General features: G+C 44.7%; 1 protein-coding gene across 14 annotated transcripts in view; it reads right to left on the bottom strand.

Annotated features, from left to right (window-relative positions):
• The window catches only part of CTDSPL (CTD small phosphatase like), a 125022-nt gene that overhangs the window by 47037 nt on the left and 60292 nt on the right, over positions 1–17693 (bottom strand). For 10 of the 14 annotated variants that reach the window (XR_012334551.1, XR_012334552.1, XM_073811013.1 and 7 more), the window contains exon 1: positions 9585–9717. The exons of the other annotated variants lie outside the window; for them this stretch is intronic. Coding sequence is in view for 8 of the 10 variants with exons in the window: in XM_073811013.1 (XP_073667114.1) it covers positions 9585–9702 (118 nt within the window). In the remaining 2 variants the exon portion in view is untranslated. Of the gene's footprint in view, positions 1–9584; positions 9718–17693 lie in introns of those variants that run through there. 14 annotated transcript variants of the gene reach the window in all.

Raw genomic sequence — 17693 nt, 5'->3', positions numbered from 1 at the left:
AAGCGCGCGGGCTTCAGTAGTTGTGGCGTGCAGGCTCAGTAGCTGTGGCTTACAGGTTTTACAGTGCAGGCTCAGTAGTTGTGGTGCACGGGCTTAGCTGCTCCACGGCATGTGGGATCTTCCCGGACCAGGGCTTGAACCCATGTCCCCTGCATTGGCAGGCAGATTCTTAACCACTGCACCTCCAGGGAAGTCCCTCTCATATACTTTTTGGTCATTTCTATATCTTCTTTTGAAAACTGTGCTTATATATTTTTGCCTATTTTTCTATATTTTTTCTTTGACTTATAAGTGTTCCTTTGTCACATATTAGAGACATAATTCTTGGACTGTTCTGTACATTGGAAATTGCATCAGTTTGTTTTCAGCCTTCTACTTTTTTAAAATAGTAGTTATGTATGTGCAGAAGTTTTAGTTTTTAGGAAGTCAAACCTAACCATTTTTCAAATGATTCCTTCCCAACCTAATACAATATACTATTCACTTATATTTTCTTCTAGTTCTTTTTTAGTTTAAAGTAAATATCTTTTAAAGTAAAGATTTTATCTGTTTTATCGGTTTTACCTGTTTATTCTGGTACACAGTAGGATATATGAATCTACCTTTTCCCCCCAAAAGATTAGTCAAATATACTAATAATATTTATTGAACAATTCACCCTATACAATGATTTGGGCATTCTATTCTACCCTATCCCATCCCATCCCATCTCATCCCACTCCTTTTCTTGTGCCAGTAACACATAGCTTTGCTACTGTAGATTTAATGTTTTATATTTAATAGTATCAGTCCTCCTTTATTATTTATTTTCAAAAACTTCTTGGATAGTCTAACCCTTTATGCTTCCAGATGAATGTCAGAATCACTTTATCAAGTTTTAAAAAAATACCACTGGGATTTAGTTGCATTAGGCTCATAAAATATGCATGCACTAATTCTAGTTAATTCCATTAAAGTAATTAAAATGAGAAAGTTAAAAAAATCCATTTGTTGTACCTTATTCCTAAAAACTGTGCCAAGATTAAAAGTGGCCTTGGTTATCAGCTTAAAATAGATTACTATAACTATAATACGTTTAATGTAAGTCCCATGGTAACAAAAAAGAAAATACATATGGAAGAGAGACAAAAGAAAGTGAGAAAGGAATAAAAGCATGTCATTACAAAAAACAAAAAACAAAGAAGAGAGCTAGAAAGAAAAAGAGGGTTAAAAAAATTACAAGACTGACAGAAAACAATTAAAAAAATGTAATGGTAAGGGGGCTTCTCTGGCGGCACAGTGGTTAAGAATCTGCCTGCTAATGCAGGGGACATGGGTTTGAGCCCTAGTCCGGGAAGATCCCATGTGCCGTGGAGCAACTAAGCCCATGCGCCACAACTACTGAGCCTGCGCTCTAGAACCCACAAGCCACAACTACTGAAGCCTGTGCACCTAGGGCCTGTGCTCCACAACAAGAGAAGCCACCGCAGTGAGAAGCCCGTGCACCACAACAAAGAGTAGCCTAGCCCCCGCTCACTGCAACTAGAGAAAGCACGTGTACAGCAATGAAGACCCAACACAGCCAAAAATAAAATAAATAAATTTATTTAAAAAAATGTAATGGTAAGATCTTCCCTATCAGTAATTCCTATAAATGTAAATAGATTAAACTCCTCAATAAAAAAACACAGAGTGGCTGAATGGATTAAAAAAATAAGATCCAACTATATGCTAACTACAAGGGACTCACTTTAGATTTGAGAACACACATAAGCTGAAAGTGAAAGGAGAGAAAAAGATATTCACTGCAAATGGTAACCAAAAGAAAGGACAGTAGCTACACTTATAAAGACAAAATAGACTTTAAGTCAAAAACTGTCACAAGATGGGACTTCCCTGGAGGTCCAGTGGTTAAGACATTGCCTTCCAATGCAGGGGGTGAGGGTTCAATCACTGGTCAGGGAGCTAAGATCCCACATGCCTTGGGGCCAAAAAACCAAACACATAAAACAGAAGAAATATTGTAACAAATTCAATAACAACTTTAAAAAATGGTCCACATCAAAAAATCTTTAAAAAAAATAAACTATCACAAGAGACAAAGAACATTATCTAATGGTAAAAGGGTCAATTCACCAGGAAGACATAACAATTATAAACATACATGCACCAACATCAGAGCATATGAAGTAAACATGGACAGAACTTAAGGGAGAAACAAACAGCAACACAATGACAGTATGAGGTTTCAATAACCCACTTTCAGTAATGGATAGAACATCTAGAGAAAGGACAAAGAAACAAAGGACTTGAACAACACTATATTGCAAATGGACCTAACAAACATATACAGAACATTCCACCCAACAAGAGCACAACGTATATTCTTCTCAAGTGCACATGGAACATCCTCCAGGACAGATCACGTATTAGGCCACAAAACAAGTGTTAACAAATTTAAGAAGACTAAAATCATACCAAGTATCTTTTCTGACCACAATGGAATTAAACTAGAAATCAACAGTAGAAGAAAAACTGGAAAATTCACAAATATGTGGAAGTTAAACAACACACTCTTGAACAACCAATGGGTCAAAGAAGAAATCAAAAGGGATTAGAAAATATCTTGAGACAAATAAAAATGAAAACGTACCAAAACTTACGGAATGTAGCAAAAGGAGTATGAAGAGGGAATTTTATAGTAGTAAATGCCTACATTAAAAAAGAAGAAAGGTCTCAAGTAAACAATCTAACCTTACACTTCAAAGAATTAGAAGTGTAAGCCCAGAGTTAGCAGAAGAAAGAAGATGATAAAGATTAGAGTGGAAATAAACAAAATAGAGAATAGAAAAACAATTTTAAAAAGCAATGAAACTGAGTTGGTTTTTTGAAAAGACCAACAAAATTGACAAATATTTAGCTAGACTAACAAAAAGAGAGAGAAGACTCAAATAAGTAAAATCAGTAATGAAACAGGAGACATTATAACTGATGTCACAGAAATAAAAAGATTATGAGAAAACTATGAACAATTATAGGCCAACAAGTTGGGTAACCTAGAAGAAATAGATAAATTCCTAGAAACATACAACCTACCAAGACTGAGTCATGAAGAAATAGGAAATATGAACAGTCCAATAATGAACATGGAGACTGAATCAGTTATCAAAAATTTCCCAAGAAAGAAAATCCCAGGGCCAGATGGCTTCACTGGAGAATTCTACCAGACATTTAAAGAAGGATTAATGCCACTCCTTCTCAAGCTTTTTCGAAAAATTAAAGAGAAGGAAATACTTCAAACTCATTTTATGAAGCCAGTGTTATCCTGATACCAAAGCCAGATACATCACAAGAAAAGAAAACCTCAGGCCAACAGCCCTGACGAATACAGATGTAAAAATCCTCAACAAAATACTAGCAAGCCAAAGTTAATAGCACACTGAAAGGATCACATGCCATGACCAAGTGGGATTTATCCCTGGGATGCAAGGATGGTTCAACACACAAAAATCAATCAGTGTGATACACCACATTAACAGAGTGAAAGATAAAGATCACATGATCATCAACAGAAGCAGAAAAAGCATTTGACAAAGTTCAACACTGCCTCATGATAAAAATAATTTTAAAACTAGGATTAAAAGAAAAAATCATCAACATAATAAAGGCTATATAAGAAAAGCCCACAGTTAATCCTACTAAAAGTAAAAAACAGAAAGCTCTTCCTCTAAGATCAGGAATAAGGCAAGGATGCCTACTCTTACCACTTCTATTCAACATAGTACTGGAAGTCCTAGCTACAGCAATCAGGCAAGCAAAAGAGATAAAAGGCATCCAAGTCAGAAAGAAGAAGCACAATTATCTCAGTTCACAGATGATATGATTTTATATGTAGAAAACCCTAAAGATTCCACCAAAAAACTATTAGAACTAATAAACGAATTCAGCAAAATTGCTGGACACAAAATCAATGTATAAAAATCAGTTGCATTTCTATACACTTATAATGAACAATCCAAAACGGAAATAAAGAAAACCACTGGATTGACAATAGCATCCAAAAGAATAAAATACTTAGGAATAAACTTAACTAAGGAGATAAAAACTTCTACACTGAAAACTACAAAACATTGGTGAAATTAATTAAAGAAGACAGGAAAAAAATGGTAAGACAGCCTGTCTTCATGGATTAGAAGACAATATTGTTAAAATGTCCACACCACCCAAAGCAATCTACAGAGTCAATATAATCCCTATCAAAATCCCAGAGGCTTTTTTTTTTTTTGCAGAAATAGAAAAAACAATCGTAGAATTCATATGGAATCACAGAGGACCCCAAATAGCTAAAACAACCTTGAGAAAGAAGAACAAAGCTGGAGGCCTCATATTTCCCGACTTCAGAACATATTAGAGATCTACAAAAGTATGGTACTGGCATAAAGACAGATATATAGACCAACTGAAAAAAATAGACAGCCCAGAAATAAACCCAAGCATACACAGTCAAATGATCTTAAAAATGGGAGCCAAGACTACACAATGGGGAAGTATAGTCTCTTCAACAAATGGTGTTTCTTAAAACTAGATATCCACATGCAAAACAATACAATTGGACCGTTATATTACACCATAGACAAAAATCAACTCAAAATGGATTAAAGACTTAAATGTTAAGGGCTAAAATTATAAAACTCCTAGAATAAAACACAGGGGAAAGCTTCATAACATCGCTCTTGGCAATGATTTTTTGGATATGATACCCAAAGCACAGGCAACGAAAGCAAAAACAGACAACATTAAACTCAAAAGCTTCTGCACAGCAAAGGAAACAATCAACAGAGTGAAAAGGCAACCTACAGAAGGGGAGAAAATATCTGCAAACCATATATTTGGTAAGAGGTTAATATCCAAAATATATAAGGGACTCCTTCAACTCAACAGCAAAAAACCCCAGGTAATCAGATTTTTTAAATTGCCAATGGACTTGAATTGACGTTTCTCTTAAAGAAGACACACAATGGCCAGCAAGTATATGAACAGATGTTCAATAACACTAATCATCAGGGAAATGCAAATTAAAACTACAATGAGGTATCACCTCACACTTGTAAGGATGACTATCATCAAAACAAAACAAAACAAAACAGGGCTTCCCTGGTGGCGCAGTGGTTAAGAATCCACCTGCCAATGCAGGGGACATGCGTTTGAGCCCTTGTCCTGGAAGACCCCACATGCCGTGGAGCAACTAAATCCGTGAGTCACAACTCCTGAGCCCACGCACCACCACTACTGAAGCCCGAGCGCCTAGAGCCCATGCTCCACAACAAGAGAAGCCACGGCAATGAGAAGCCTGCGCACCGCAACAAAGAATAGCCCCGCTTGCTGCAACTAGAGAAAGCGCAAGCGCAGCAACAAAGACCAAATGCAGCCCAAAATAAATAAATAAAAATTTTAAGAATGCTCCAAAAATACCCAAGAAACAAAAAACAAAATAACAAGTGTTGGCGAGGATGTGGAGAAATTGGAACACGTGTGCACTGTTGATGGGAATGTAAAATGGGGTAGCTGCTGTGGAAAACAATATGGAGGTTCCTCAAAAAATTAAAAATCCCATATACTTAATATTAAAAATACCACTAGCATATGATACAGCAATCCCACTTCTGGGTATTCATCCAAATGAATTGAAAACAGGATCTCAAAGAGACATTTGCACTCCTATGTTCACTGCAGCATTATTCACAATAGACTAGAGGTAGAAGTAACTCAAATGTCCTTTAATGGATGAATGGATAAAGAAACTATAGGGTGTGTGTGTGTGTGTGTGTGTGTGTGTGTGTGTGTGTGTGTGTAATGGAATACCATTCCATTAAAGAAGAAGGAAATACTGTCATGTGCTACACATGGATGTACCTTGAGAACATCATGTAAGACAAAAAATTTCTAGAGATCTGATGCACAGCAATGATCATACAGTTAACAATACTGTACTGTACCCTTAAAAATTCATTAAGGGGTAGATTTCATGCTATGTGGGTTTTTTTTTAACAACATTAAAAAAAAAAAAAAAAGAGTGGTTTCGGGAGGAAGCCACAGCTCCCGCTGATGGAAGGAATGCCTCCTGTACTGGGCGAGTGCCTCACATGCTCGACTTGACACAATCTCCTCCTCACGTAGGTATCACCATCCTCATTTTGGTGGCCTAGAAGCGAGGCACCTAGACTTGGCCCAAGAGTGCACAGTTACGTACCAAGTAGTAGAAGCGGAATTTGTACTCAGGTTGTCAGACTGCAAAGCCTATACCTTTCTGCCCATCGTTATTACAACCGGCATACCACGGGCCATCTCTCTCGCTCCCTCTGGGCTGTGGGTGATCCGAGTGCTGTGGTGGGGCTCCTTCACTCCTGGCTCATCACCACCGTCGCCTAACAATGCAAGTATCTTCTAGGTAATGAATGCATTTGCTTCTTCTTTTGGACTAGGGCCACAGTTCACTGATAAAATTCCACTAAAAACTGCTATTATTGGGTCAAACTCCTTCCAGAAGAATTCCTAAAGCAGCAAGCCAGTTCACCCAGAATGTTCTACCTCTAGGTTGGTTCTACGATTAAAATGTAACCATTTCTACATTTGGTCTCTATCCAGTCACACCAAATACTGGTTCACAACTGCAAAAAGCGATAATCACCTCAAATAATGCTTCAGGAGTCCTCACTAATCCTCCTCACAGCACAGACATTTCCTGAGGCCAAAACCTAAAAACAAAAAAGCTCAAGTCTGCCAGTCATTCAGTCTTCGATTCCCTCCTCAGTTTTGCTAATGATCAACTCTGTATAGACGTCATTTGTCCCCAGAGTCTCTGTTCTCTATGAGGCAAGACCTGGGTGTCTGGTTATTCTGCCAAGAGGGTTACCTTGATCAGAGGTCCCTCCCACACTTATCAGTCAGACCAGTGTACCTGATGACAGGGACTGACATTCCTACGTCGGTCCCACTGACGCGCCTGGACCTTCACCTGCCCAGGGACGGCACTGAGAGATCTCCCGGGACGACCTGATTCTGAGTTGGAGGGCTCTCAGAGGGCACTGAAGTGGGTGGTTCCTGAGTGAGGGCCCTGGGATGTAAATTATGAGTGAGGGTCTCTGGGAGCCCAGGCAGCAACACGGCTGCACGGACTCAGTTCTGCTGCTGCTGGGAGGACGCAGACCCACGTGGCTCGTGACAGTCAGTGGCTGTTTCTTATTTACAATGTTGGAGGGATCCATCTATGTCTCTATTAACAAATGAGAACAGAAATGAATTCCCTAATAGTTTATCTGATAGATGGATATGGGATCCACGGTGGGTCAGGAATGAAAAAAATAATAGTGTTTCTTGTGTGGGCTGGAAACCTATGACCTTACCCACCACAGCTGTTTCTCTCAGTTCGCTGGTGTGGCTTCAATGAGGGTCTCTTCCTATCTCCTGCTGCTCCGCTCGTTTCGGCTTTTCTAGTTTTATCTCCACTTATTTGTGTGGTACCTTTTAATTTCCTTTTGTCTGTCACCTGCCGTCTCTCTGTGACTTCCCGTGGCCTCATGGACCTCTCCCCAGCTACTGCTGATCCTCCTTCTGGGCTCAAGTAGAAGGACTCTCAGCCCCCAAAGGGCAGGGAATTCATCCAGCACATGTTTTTTAGTGTCTGCTATGTGTCAGGTAGTGTTCTAGGAATAGAGCAGTGAACAAAGCTTACAAAAATCCCTGCCCTCGGGCTTCCCTGGTGGCGCAGTGGTTGAGAATCTGCCTGCCAATGAAGGGGACACGGGTTCGAGCCCTAGTCTGGGAAGATTCCACATGCCACGGAGCAACTGGGCCCGTGAGCCACAACTACTGAGCCTGCGTGTCTGGAGCCTGTGCTCTGCAACAAGAGAGGCCACGACAGTGAGAGACCCGCGCACCGCAATGAAGAGTGGCCCCCGCTCGCCGCAACTAGAGAAAGCCCTCGCACAGAAGCAAAGACCCAACACAGCCAAAAATATAAATAAATAAATAAATAAAATTGGAAAAAAAAAAATCCCTGCCCTCGTTGAGCTTATGTTCCGGGGGGGAAGAAACAGACAATAAAAACATGTAAAACATAGAGTAGGTCAGATGGTGATATATATTGTAGGTCAAAGTAAAGCAGGAAAAAGGTTAAAGAGTGCTGTGTGTGTGTGTGTTATTTTAAATAGGGTATTTGGGGAAGACTATACTGATTAAGTGATTGAGCAAAGGCCTGAAGGAGGTGAGGGTGAGCCTTCTGGGCTCAGAGCACAGCAGGTGCAAACGCCCTGACTGACGTAGGGGCATCCTTGACATGTTCAAGAACAGCCAGGGGGCCGGTGTGGCTGCAACAGAATAACTGAGGGGACAGTGGTAGGGGAGAAGGTCAGTGATGAAGGGCTAGGTCAGGGGGCCTGCAGGCCACTGGAAGGACTTGGCTTTTCCTCTGATTGAGATGGGAAAGTTGTTGGAACAGCACTATAAAAACGGCAGGCTTACGACAGGACCTCAATAAGGCTATTTAGGGCCAAAGTCAGGTCCTGTGGAGTCACTACCCCTGAGGAACACTCCTGCCTTTGGAGAACTGCCACCCCTGCAAGGAAAGAGCTGATGTTTCTCCTCCTGTCTCCTCCCATCCTCCACTGGCCTCCACACAGACCTCAGCCAGCATTCCTCCTGGACTGACATGTCTCCACCCCGACCTGTCTGTTAATACCTGCCCTGTTCCCAGGACCAGATACCTACTTTGCAGGACCCAGTGCAAAATGCAAATGCAGGGCCCCTTGTTCAAAAAGTAAGAAAATTAAGACAGTAACAGCAGAGCAGTAAACCAAGTGTGGGTCCTCTTTGGGATGCAGGCTGCATGCCCATGAAGCCGGCCCTGCTTATTCCCATTCGACCCAAGAAAGAAGACCCTGGGAATGCAGGCCGCCCCCCGCTCCCCGCCACCATGGCCCCACCTAGAGGCTTAGGGTGACAGCAGCCCTTGCTTCATTCTAGAGGGAGCTCCACGAGTCTGGGTGGAGGAGAAAGACAAGCCCAGGAGCCAGCGCTGGGAGGGCAGCCTTTTACAGGGCAAGGACTGGTTCCAGGAGGGGACACTAAAAACCAAGGCTAAACAGGAATGTTTCTCGAGTGCCTCCTTTGCACTGGGCGTTGAGGGAAAGAAACAACGCTGGATGATGCCGGCAAACGTTCACAGTGGTTGGCCAAGGCTTCCCTTGGGCAGGGCAGTCTCTCTGGGGAGGTGGGACTACAGCTGAGCCCGGAAGGATGGACAGAGGGCAGGTGGAGGGACGTTTATATGGGAGAAATAGAAAGTTACAAAAGCAACAAGCAGCCGGGGTGTCTGAGGGGCAACAAGGAGGCCAGTTTGGCTGGGGGCAGAGGTGAGACCAGAGTGGGGAGGGCCTTACCCTGAAGGCAGTGGGGGTGGGTTGAGAGAATGCTCTGAGGAGGGACAGAGACAAGATGAGAGCTGACCTCTTGGGAAGCTTGGCTGGCGGTGTATGGAGGACAGACAGCGGGGTCAGAGCTTCATGTAAGCGGGGTCATGCTGGTGGGGGTGGGATGTGCCTACTCACATGAGCTGGGTAGAAGCCTTCCCGCCACGGGCAGTGGGTCTGCACAGACGGACAGACATGAGACAGGGTTTAGATGCACATTTCCAAGCACGCAACGACAAACAAGGGCACTGTACATCCCTGAGACCAAGTCCTCTGGCAGGGTGCCCAAACCACGTGCGTCCCACAGAATTCCTAATTTTAGAAACCAGACTGGAACTTGTCTGAGCAAAGTAAACCTGGCCCCAAGTATTTACTTTTGTCGTTATTTTGCAGTTGTGGAGGCAGGAAGATCAGCGAGAGCCTCGGGACATTTGACATGCTGCCCACCAGGCTAAGCTGCTCAAGGTGCCCTCGCGAAAGCCTTGTTGGAAAAGCCAGCAATCACGGTACCAGGGGTCTCCGAGAACAAGGAAAAGCTGCTGGCATTGGGTCTTTCCTCACTGTTTTTCAGCCTCTCAAATATCAGCTCTGGACTTCATAACCCTTTTGAATTCCTTTTTCACATGCATAAACAAGCCTTCCAATCATGGGACAGCAACCAAAAGGGACAAGAGAGTAACTGGCGAAATTTATTTTCATCATATAAACAGGACACACAATGCTCCTTCTCTCTCTTTAGGCCAAATAAGGGAAACAGCTTTAGTATGAATCAAAATGAACTCGGAATTCTCACCTCAAGGATTGTAAGACAAAGGAAATCTCACCCTGGATTACACGGCAAGAGGCTTGTTCTCGTTCCCCATTTTCAAACACAGAAACTCTTCCCTGTTTCGGTTTAACAAGAGAAGAGTGAAAGGAAAGAGTTTATGCTTGCAACACTCTGATTAAAACTGTCTTCATTTCTCACAGATATGGACAGATGTTTTCAAGTTAATTTTGAAAATCCCATCAAATCACGTTTGTGTTGTCTCCTTCCTACTATCATAGTTTTCTGACAGCCTTAGATGAGTGGTTTAATGCTGTTTGGAGTTTGAATTGGTTTGTAAGTGTTGTTTCATTAAAAAAAAAAAATTGAGAAAATGAAGGAATACTTAGAAGGCTTGTTAGTATCCACCGGCCAACAGTTTAATAATTTGGATGGAAATATGCACATTCTAATGTCGATGCTGACAGCCTAGAGTTTTTACCTTTATAATTTGAATTCCCATAAGAGCGTGACTTTGTAAGAAGTATTTTTAGTTATTTGTTCCTTAACCAGGAATTTTCTAGGGTATAAAACCTTTACAAATGGAAAAATAGCAACAAATGATCCCAAGAAACCTCTCTAGATAAAAATGCATAAACCACACACTTCAAAATAAACACCACATTTTGGGGACTGCACATGAAATAAGAAGTACCATGTGATTCTTCCTACACAGAGTTCCACTCTGCCAAGACTGGGTATTTTAAGAACACACTTGAACTATCCGTTGGGCTGGCAGTCTCCCCGGGAGTCTGCACATCAACTTCAGGGTTCCCCAAAAGAAGAGCTCAGGGCTCCTTCCTCCAACTGACTGCTTCGATGTCACTACAAGAGCACCAGAGAGGTGGACACCCAGCTCAGCTTTGCCTCCTGCAACCCCTGAAGTCAGTCAGCTACCAGGCGCAGGCTCTTTCATCTTTCATCTGGTGAGTCGTCATCCTGGCCCACGCTATCACCCCCCTCCCTGGGACCTCCGTAACAGTCTGATGATGACAGGTCTCTCCTCACCCACTCTGTCAGCGTCATCTTTTCTGAAATGCAGCCCCTCGGTGGCCCGACCTGGCTCACGCTGGGTTGTTGCAATGTTAGATGAGATAAGGTCACACAGGGAAGCCAAGGATGCCCAGTGAACTCACCCCTTGCTGTCCACGAGGGTCACATTGCCCTGGCTTGTCAAACACCCACATGCTGGAATAGTCCTGCCAGGCCAGTGGGCTCTGAGCCTGGGCTGGGCTCCAGCCTTGAAGATGGCCCTGACACAGAAACACACACACACTTCAGTGCTTCAGGCCAGGAGGTGGCAAGGCCCCAGCTGGTGAGCAGGTCCTGGTCACAAGCCTCACTCGCCAATCACTGTTTGGAAGCTGGCAAGCTATTTCCCATAAATACTAAAGAGATAAGGTGCTCATGCTAGCCCAAAAGGGCTGATTTAACCCATAACTCAACATGGCCACATTTGCAAGGAAAAGTAGGAGCAATGTATTTAGTAAAGATTTACCTGGCACCGAATTTAAGGAAGCCTGCTAGCTCCTTTAATAAAGTAATACCCTGATCCTCCCACTCTGGATGGAGGAGGGAGAATCGCCCCAAGGGCTGGAGCCATTTGAGCTCCAGCCCAATTCTTGCCCTGAGATCCATTTTCACCTTGGGAATCTGACTGGTCACCGCTGACTGGTCACCGGTGTGGTATAATTGCACCGCTGGGGCCTCAGGGTGCTGCTTCCCAGACCACTTGGGCTCACCTTGGGGACAGACCCTGGCCTTCATGCTGCACAGCAGTGCGGGCCTTCAGTTTGAGGATGGCATTTAAGAATCAAACTCAGAGGGCTTCCCTGGTGGTGCAGTGGTTAAGAATCCGCCTGCCAATGCAGGGTACACAGGTTCGAGCCCTGGTCCAGGAAGATCCCACATGCCGCGGAAAAACTAAGCCGGCGTGCCACAACTACTGAAGCCCACGCACCTACAGCCCACGCTCCGCAACAAGAGAAGCCACCTCAATGAGAGGCCCGTGCACCGCAACAAAGAGTAGCCCCTGCTTGCTGCAACTAGAGAAAACCCACGTGCAGCAACGAAGACCCAACGCAGCTAAAAATAAATAAAATTAATTTATTAAAAAAAAAAAAAGAATCAAACTCAGAGAGTAACTTCTAGGGGCTGCTAGATGTGGCTGCCCTCAGGCCCTTCTCCATGGGTTGCCGGCTACCTCTGCTCCCCCAGGCAGAGGTCTACATATTCCACAACCTGGGAAAAAGTCCTCAGCACATCTGAACGCCGTGGAGGCAAGGCCCATGACAAGAGGGCAGAGAGGGAAGAAACAGATGTCCTGCGATGACCCGAATTTGTAATGACCATTTGCTTACACGGGTACATCCCCTTACCATAGAGTGAGGCCTCAGAAAGTCATATAAGTCTACCTCAGCACAAAATACACACATACTCTGCGCATGTGTATCTGTGTGTGGTGGTGATGGTGGTGGTGACGGTTGCAATGGCTTTCTCACACCAACTATGTGTCACGTATTGATTAGACACTGCGAGATTAAAAATAGTCAAATAAGAAAATGTTTCTGTCCTTGGGAAACTCCCAAACCAGTGGGAGGAGAAAGGTACACATCTAACTACCTACAGCAGTATCTCTGAACTTGGGGGTATTGAGCATGACACAGGTCAAACACGTCTGCAAAGCAGGCTCTGGTCTCTCACACCCTCTGTCCTGACTGTGGAGGAGACAGTCCGAAGGGGCCCTCCCGCTGTGACAGTCAGCCCAGCATAGGCGAGGTGCCACCCCCTGCATGGGAGCCGTGGAAATAATCCCGGACAGCAGCCAGTCTTCAGAGCCTTTCTCTTGGGCAAGTCATTTAGCCAATCAGAAATTAAACCCTGTTATCCGGAAAAAAAGGTGGTCCTGTGCAGGCCACATCCAGAAGATGCTTTGAGAAGATGGCACAACGGATAAGGAAGTACTGGGGCAACTGTACCAGGCAGTGGTAGGGAGGATGGTTCTCAGCCCTCCTCTCTCAAATCCCTCTTTTTCTTCCTCCCAGTGGGAGGGCTCTGGCTCCTGGGCTCACAGAGGTCCAAGGGGCACTGATTCAAACCCATGGGGAGAGGAGAGGGCTCGGGATAGGCTGGACCCAGGCCCACACGGCTGAGGAAGTGCAGAGGGCAGGAGGGTCGGGAAGAGACCAGAACCAGTGCTTGACTAGGTCCTCTTCAACCCAAGCAAGCTAATTAAACCCAAACATCTGCTCCATTCCACACAGCGAGGGCAACGCACCCACAGTAGAGCCCCTGGCGTTACTGAAAGCCCTGCAATACTGGGGCTGAAGAGGATGTGGGATCTTAAACCAGATGCTGTTCTTCCCCCACAAAAGGTCACTATTTTGAAAATCTCACTCTTGAGGAGGATGTTTCTAAACCGAGAATGCCACCAGTGCCTGGCCCTTCACCACCCAGGGACCAAGCGAGGAAGGGCCAGGGACGCCCACACCTCCTGCCAGGGCCTCTCCGGCCCCCACCTCTGACGTTACCCCTCAGGGCAGATGCTCCACAGCCTGGGAAACACAGCTGCTCTGAGGGGGACCAAAGCTACAGAACAGCCCAAGCTGCCAATTAAAAGGGGGGAAGGCTGCTTCCTCCTTGCGCAGCTCCAGCAGCTCACGTCCTGGCTTCCAGCACCAGACAAGTCACCTCTGGAGAGAGCTGCCCCCACGGCACTCAGCCTCACCAAGACCTGGTGCATGCCAGGGAACATTCCGTCTGCTGGAAGGAAGGTCTGGGGAGTTCAGCTCTGGCAGCCAGGCCGGTCCAGCCCCCAAGACAGGGTCCTGTGGCACCTCTTCAAAGACCTCAAGCAGAGATCATGAATTCCCGTCTTTGATCCAGAAATTGTTCCTCACGCTTTAGCTAAATCCCTCTGCCCTAGGGAGGGCTGAATAATGCTCCTCCCCAAAGACAGCCACATACCCATCCCTGGACCCATGAATGTTACCATCTACGGCAAAGGGAACCCGTAGACTTTTTTTTTTTAACATCTTTATTGGAGTATAATTGCGTTTACAATGGTGTGTTAGTTTCTGCTTTATAACAAAGTGAATCAGCTATACATATACATATATCCCCATATCTCTTGCGTCTCCCTCCCTCCCACCCTCCCTATCCCACCCCGTGTATATATATATACACTACCAAACGTAAAATAGATAGCTAGTGGGAAGCAGCCGCATGGCACAGGGAGATCAGCTCGGTGCTTTGTGACCACTCTCATCATTCTTTAGGGCCATTTCCCCTTCTAGATTGGGAGCTCCTTGGGGGCAGGGAACAGCGTTTTCTTCATGATTCTGACCAGCTAACAGCAGAGGGCCCAGATCACATATAGCCCTTAATGTTTGTTGGGGGAATGAGTCAAATTGTTTCTAAGCTCCAGGCACTGTCCTTTATTTAAGATTCTATCTATGAGATGCAAAAAGACAAACGAAAAACAACTGGACCACAATTACAGAACACAATCCCTTAGCGTCACCATAAGGCAATTTAAGTTTTGGCCTACCTGGGCTGTGATCATATTAAATCAAGAGAACATGTGATGGGGGAACTTGATATGTTTCATTGATATGAAAACAGAATGTGACTGGAAGGACAATGAAGGTAGAGTCTTCTAGAAATGTGAGCCCAGATGACACTCCTAGGGAGAGGTGGACCACATTTATATGCTGGAGGGCTCCAAGAAATATACGTTGAAGGCCAGAAGGCTTGGAATATTCCACATGTGTCCCTGAAGATAGTGAGCCAACCTGGGAGCAGGGGCAGGGAGCTAAGAGAAGACCAAGCACAGGGCGTGGGGCCACAAGGACCCAGGCAGCCTGAGCAGACAGGGCCTTCCAAAGCTGGCAAAGGCCTTGGCCTGATGAGGCAAGCGGCGGGGGCGGGGTGGGCAGGAATGGAAGGGGCTCTGACAAATTAGATTTTGAGGAATGTCCTCATGCCAGGTGGACTTTTGAGTTCCCTAATTAGGGCACAGGGGAATGGAGCGACCTGCACAAAGTCAGAGTTGGTTAGCGGAGAGAGAGGCTGTACCAGATCTCCAGGCCCTGGGGACTGTTCTCTTATTCAATGAAGCAAGTGTGCACGTAAGTGAGTTTACTGAGCATATGTCCCTTCTGGAGCTTCCGGTGTCTCCCCTGGCCCTGCCTTTGCATCTGCTCCCATCTCCCCTCACTTGGGACGCCTCTCAGGCCTTCCTCTAGCCGCTCCTCTTTCTCACTAAAAAGGCCCAGTTCCAAGAAACTTTCTGAAATTCTTCCCTGAAGTCTCCAACCCACACTCCTCTGCTCTAACTCCTACTATGCCTTTGGGCTCTTGGCTCATCCAGCTCTTTTCACAAATTTCTGCTGTCAAACACAACAGCACTCGATTTTATACTTGGCTTTTTCATGTCTTATTCAACACCATATCCCCACTGCCTGGACACTCAAACTAAGGTTGAACAACGAATGAAAGAATGAAGGTTTCACCGCTTACAGTTTGTCTCTGGCTGAGGACAGGAACTGCCTGATGCTTCCTTTACCCACCTTTCAAAGTTCTAAATAAAAATTTGATGACGGAGTTACACTGTGTACCAAACAGAAACATTTAATAGTAATACTATATCTAGTACACTGTGGTCTGGCGTTTGCTGTTGGGCTACATTTTCAACTGGATGACATCAACCTAATAAGGTCTAAATTTATTCAGCTATATTGGGATATAATTTAGGACAATTTATCAGCAGATAATTTTCTAAATAATTACAATGACAGTGTCTAACACTTTAAAGCAAAAGATGCGCCCTCAATATTAAACAGACTACACAAATGCTTTCTGACATTTTATTTGTATATAAAGCAGAGTGGAAAACTCACTTTACATGAGTAAGATTATTCATACTCTACTAAGTTCTACCTAAAAAGCTACAACAGTTTAAGGGTGAAACTTCTCTGCTATTGGGTTGTGAGCTCCTCGCGATAGAGACTGAGCACTCGTTCTGTCCCTCTCGAATTTGTCCTTCCCTGTACTGTGCCCCTGCCCTCACCCAGAAATAGGACCAGGTGGGCTTCCCCGATGGCGCAGTGGTTAAGAATCCGCCTGCCAATGCAGGGGATGAGGGTTCAAGCCCCGGTCTGGGAAGATCCCACATGCCTCAGAGCAACTAAGCCTGTGCGCCACAACTACTGAGCCCATGTGCCACAACTACTGAAGCCCGTGCGCCTAGAGCCCATGCTCCGCAACAAGAGAAGCCACCGCAGTGAGAAGCCCATGCACCGCAACAAAGAGTAGGCCCTGCTCCCTGCAATTAGAGAAAGCCCATGCACAACAACGAAGACCCAACGCAGCCAAAAATAAATAAAATTTATATATATATATATATATATATATATAAAAAACAAATAGGACCAGGTGATAACTTGGTAAGTGCCTGCTGAACAAATGAATGAACAGACAAATGAATGTGTGTGCTACCCAGTCAAATAAATGTTCTGTCCTTTTCACACAAGGCAGTGGGCATCAGCACAGGGTCACTGGGAACCTCGCCATACCCAGGACCCTAGAAAGATGTAATGAGGTTGGAGAAGAATTATGGTATCTCAGTGGGATAGAAAGAAGCAGGATGCCCAGGTACATCCAGACTTCGCCTGTGACTTGTGGTACCCAGAATGTGGATGCCTCCTCTCTGGGCCTCAGTTTCTCTAACTCTGACCTCATTTAACATCACCTGTCCTCCCACCTTCCTGTCAGAATAGTTGTGCAGAACAAAGTAGTTTAATGGGAAAGTACTCTGTACACTATAAGGCACTATATTAATTTTTTAGGGCTGTCATATGAAAGTACTACCGGCTGGGTGGCTTAACACAAAAGAAATGTATCGTCTCACAGGTTTGGAGGCTAGGAGTCTGAATTCAAGGTGCTGGCGGGGACATGTGCCCTCTGAAACCTGCAGGGGATCCTTTGCCTCTTCTAGCTTCTGGGGTTTGCTGGCAAGCCCTGGCGCTCCTTGGCTTGTAGACGCATCACCCCAGTCTCTGCTTCTATCCATCACACGGCCATTTTCTTCCTGTGTGTCTCCGTCTCTGGGTTTCTTCTCCTTTTCTTATAAGGACACAAGTCACACTGCTTTAAGGGCCCACTCTACTCCAGTGTGACCTCACCTTAACTAGTTACATTTGCAACGACCCTATTTCCAAATAAGGTCACATTCTGAGGAACTGGGGGTTAGGACTGCAACATATCTTTTGGCGGGACACAATTTACTCCACAACAAACACCATGTGAATAAAAGCACCACATTTAAAAACCACTGATGTAATGTTAAACTAGGTAATTTGGACTAATCCTCCTGCTGAGAACGAGAAAAGCTGGAAAAATGTTTTAAAAGTTCTACTTGAGGTTATGGAGAATTAGCAGGC

Source organism: Tursiops truncatus, chromosome 10 (assembly GCF_011762595.2).
Source record: "Tursiops truncatus isolate mTurTru1 chromosome 10, mTurTru1.mat.Y, whole genome shotgun sequence".
Lineage (NCBI taxonomy): Eukaryota > Metazoa > Chordata > Mammalia > Artiodactyla > Delphinidae > Tursiops > Tursiops truncatus.
The sequence above is the reverse complement of the archived record's forward strand: the minus strand, read 5'-3'. Positions and strand labels throughout refer to the sequence as shown.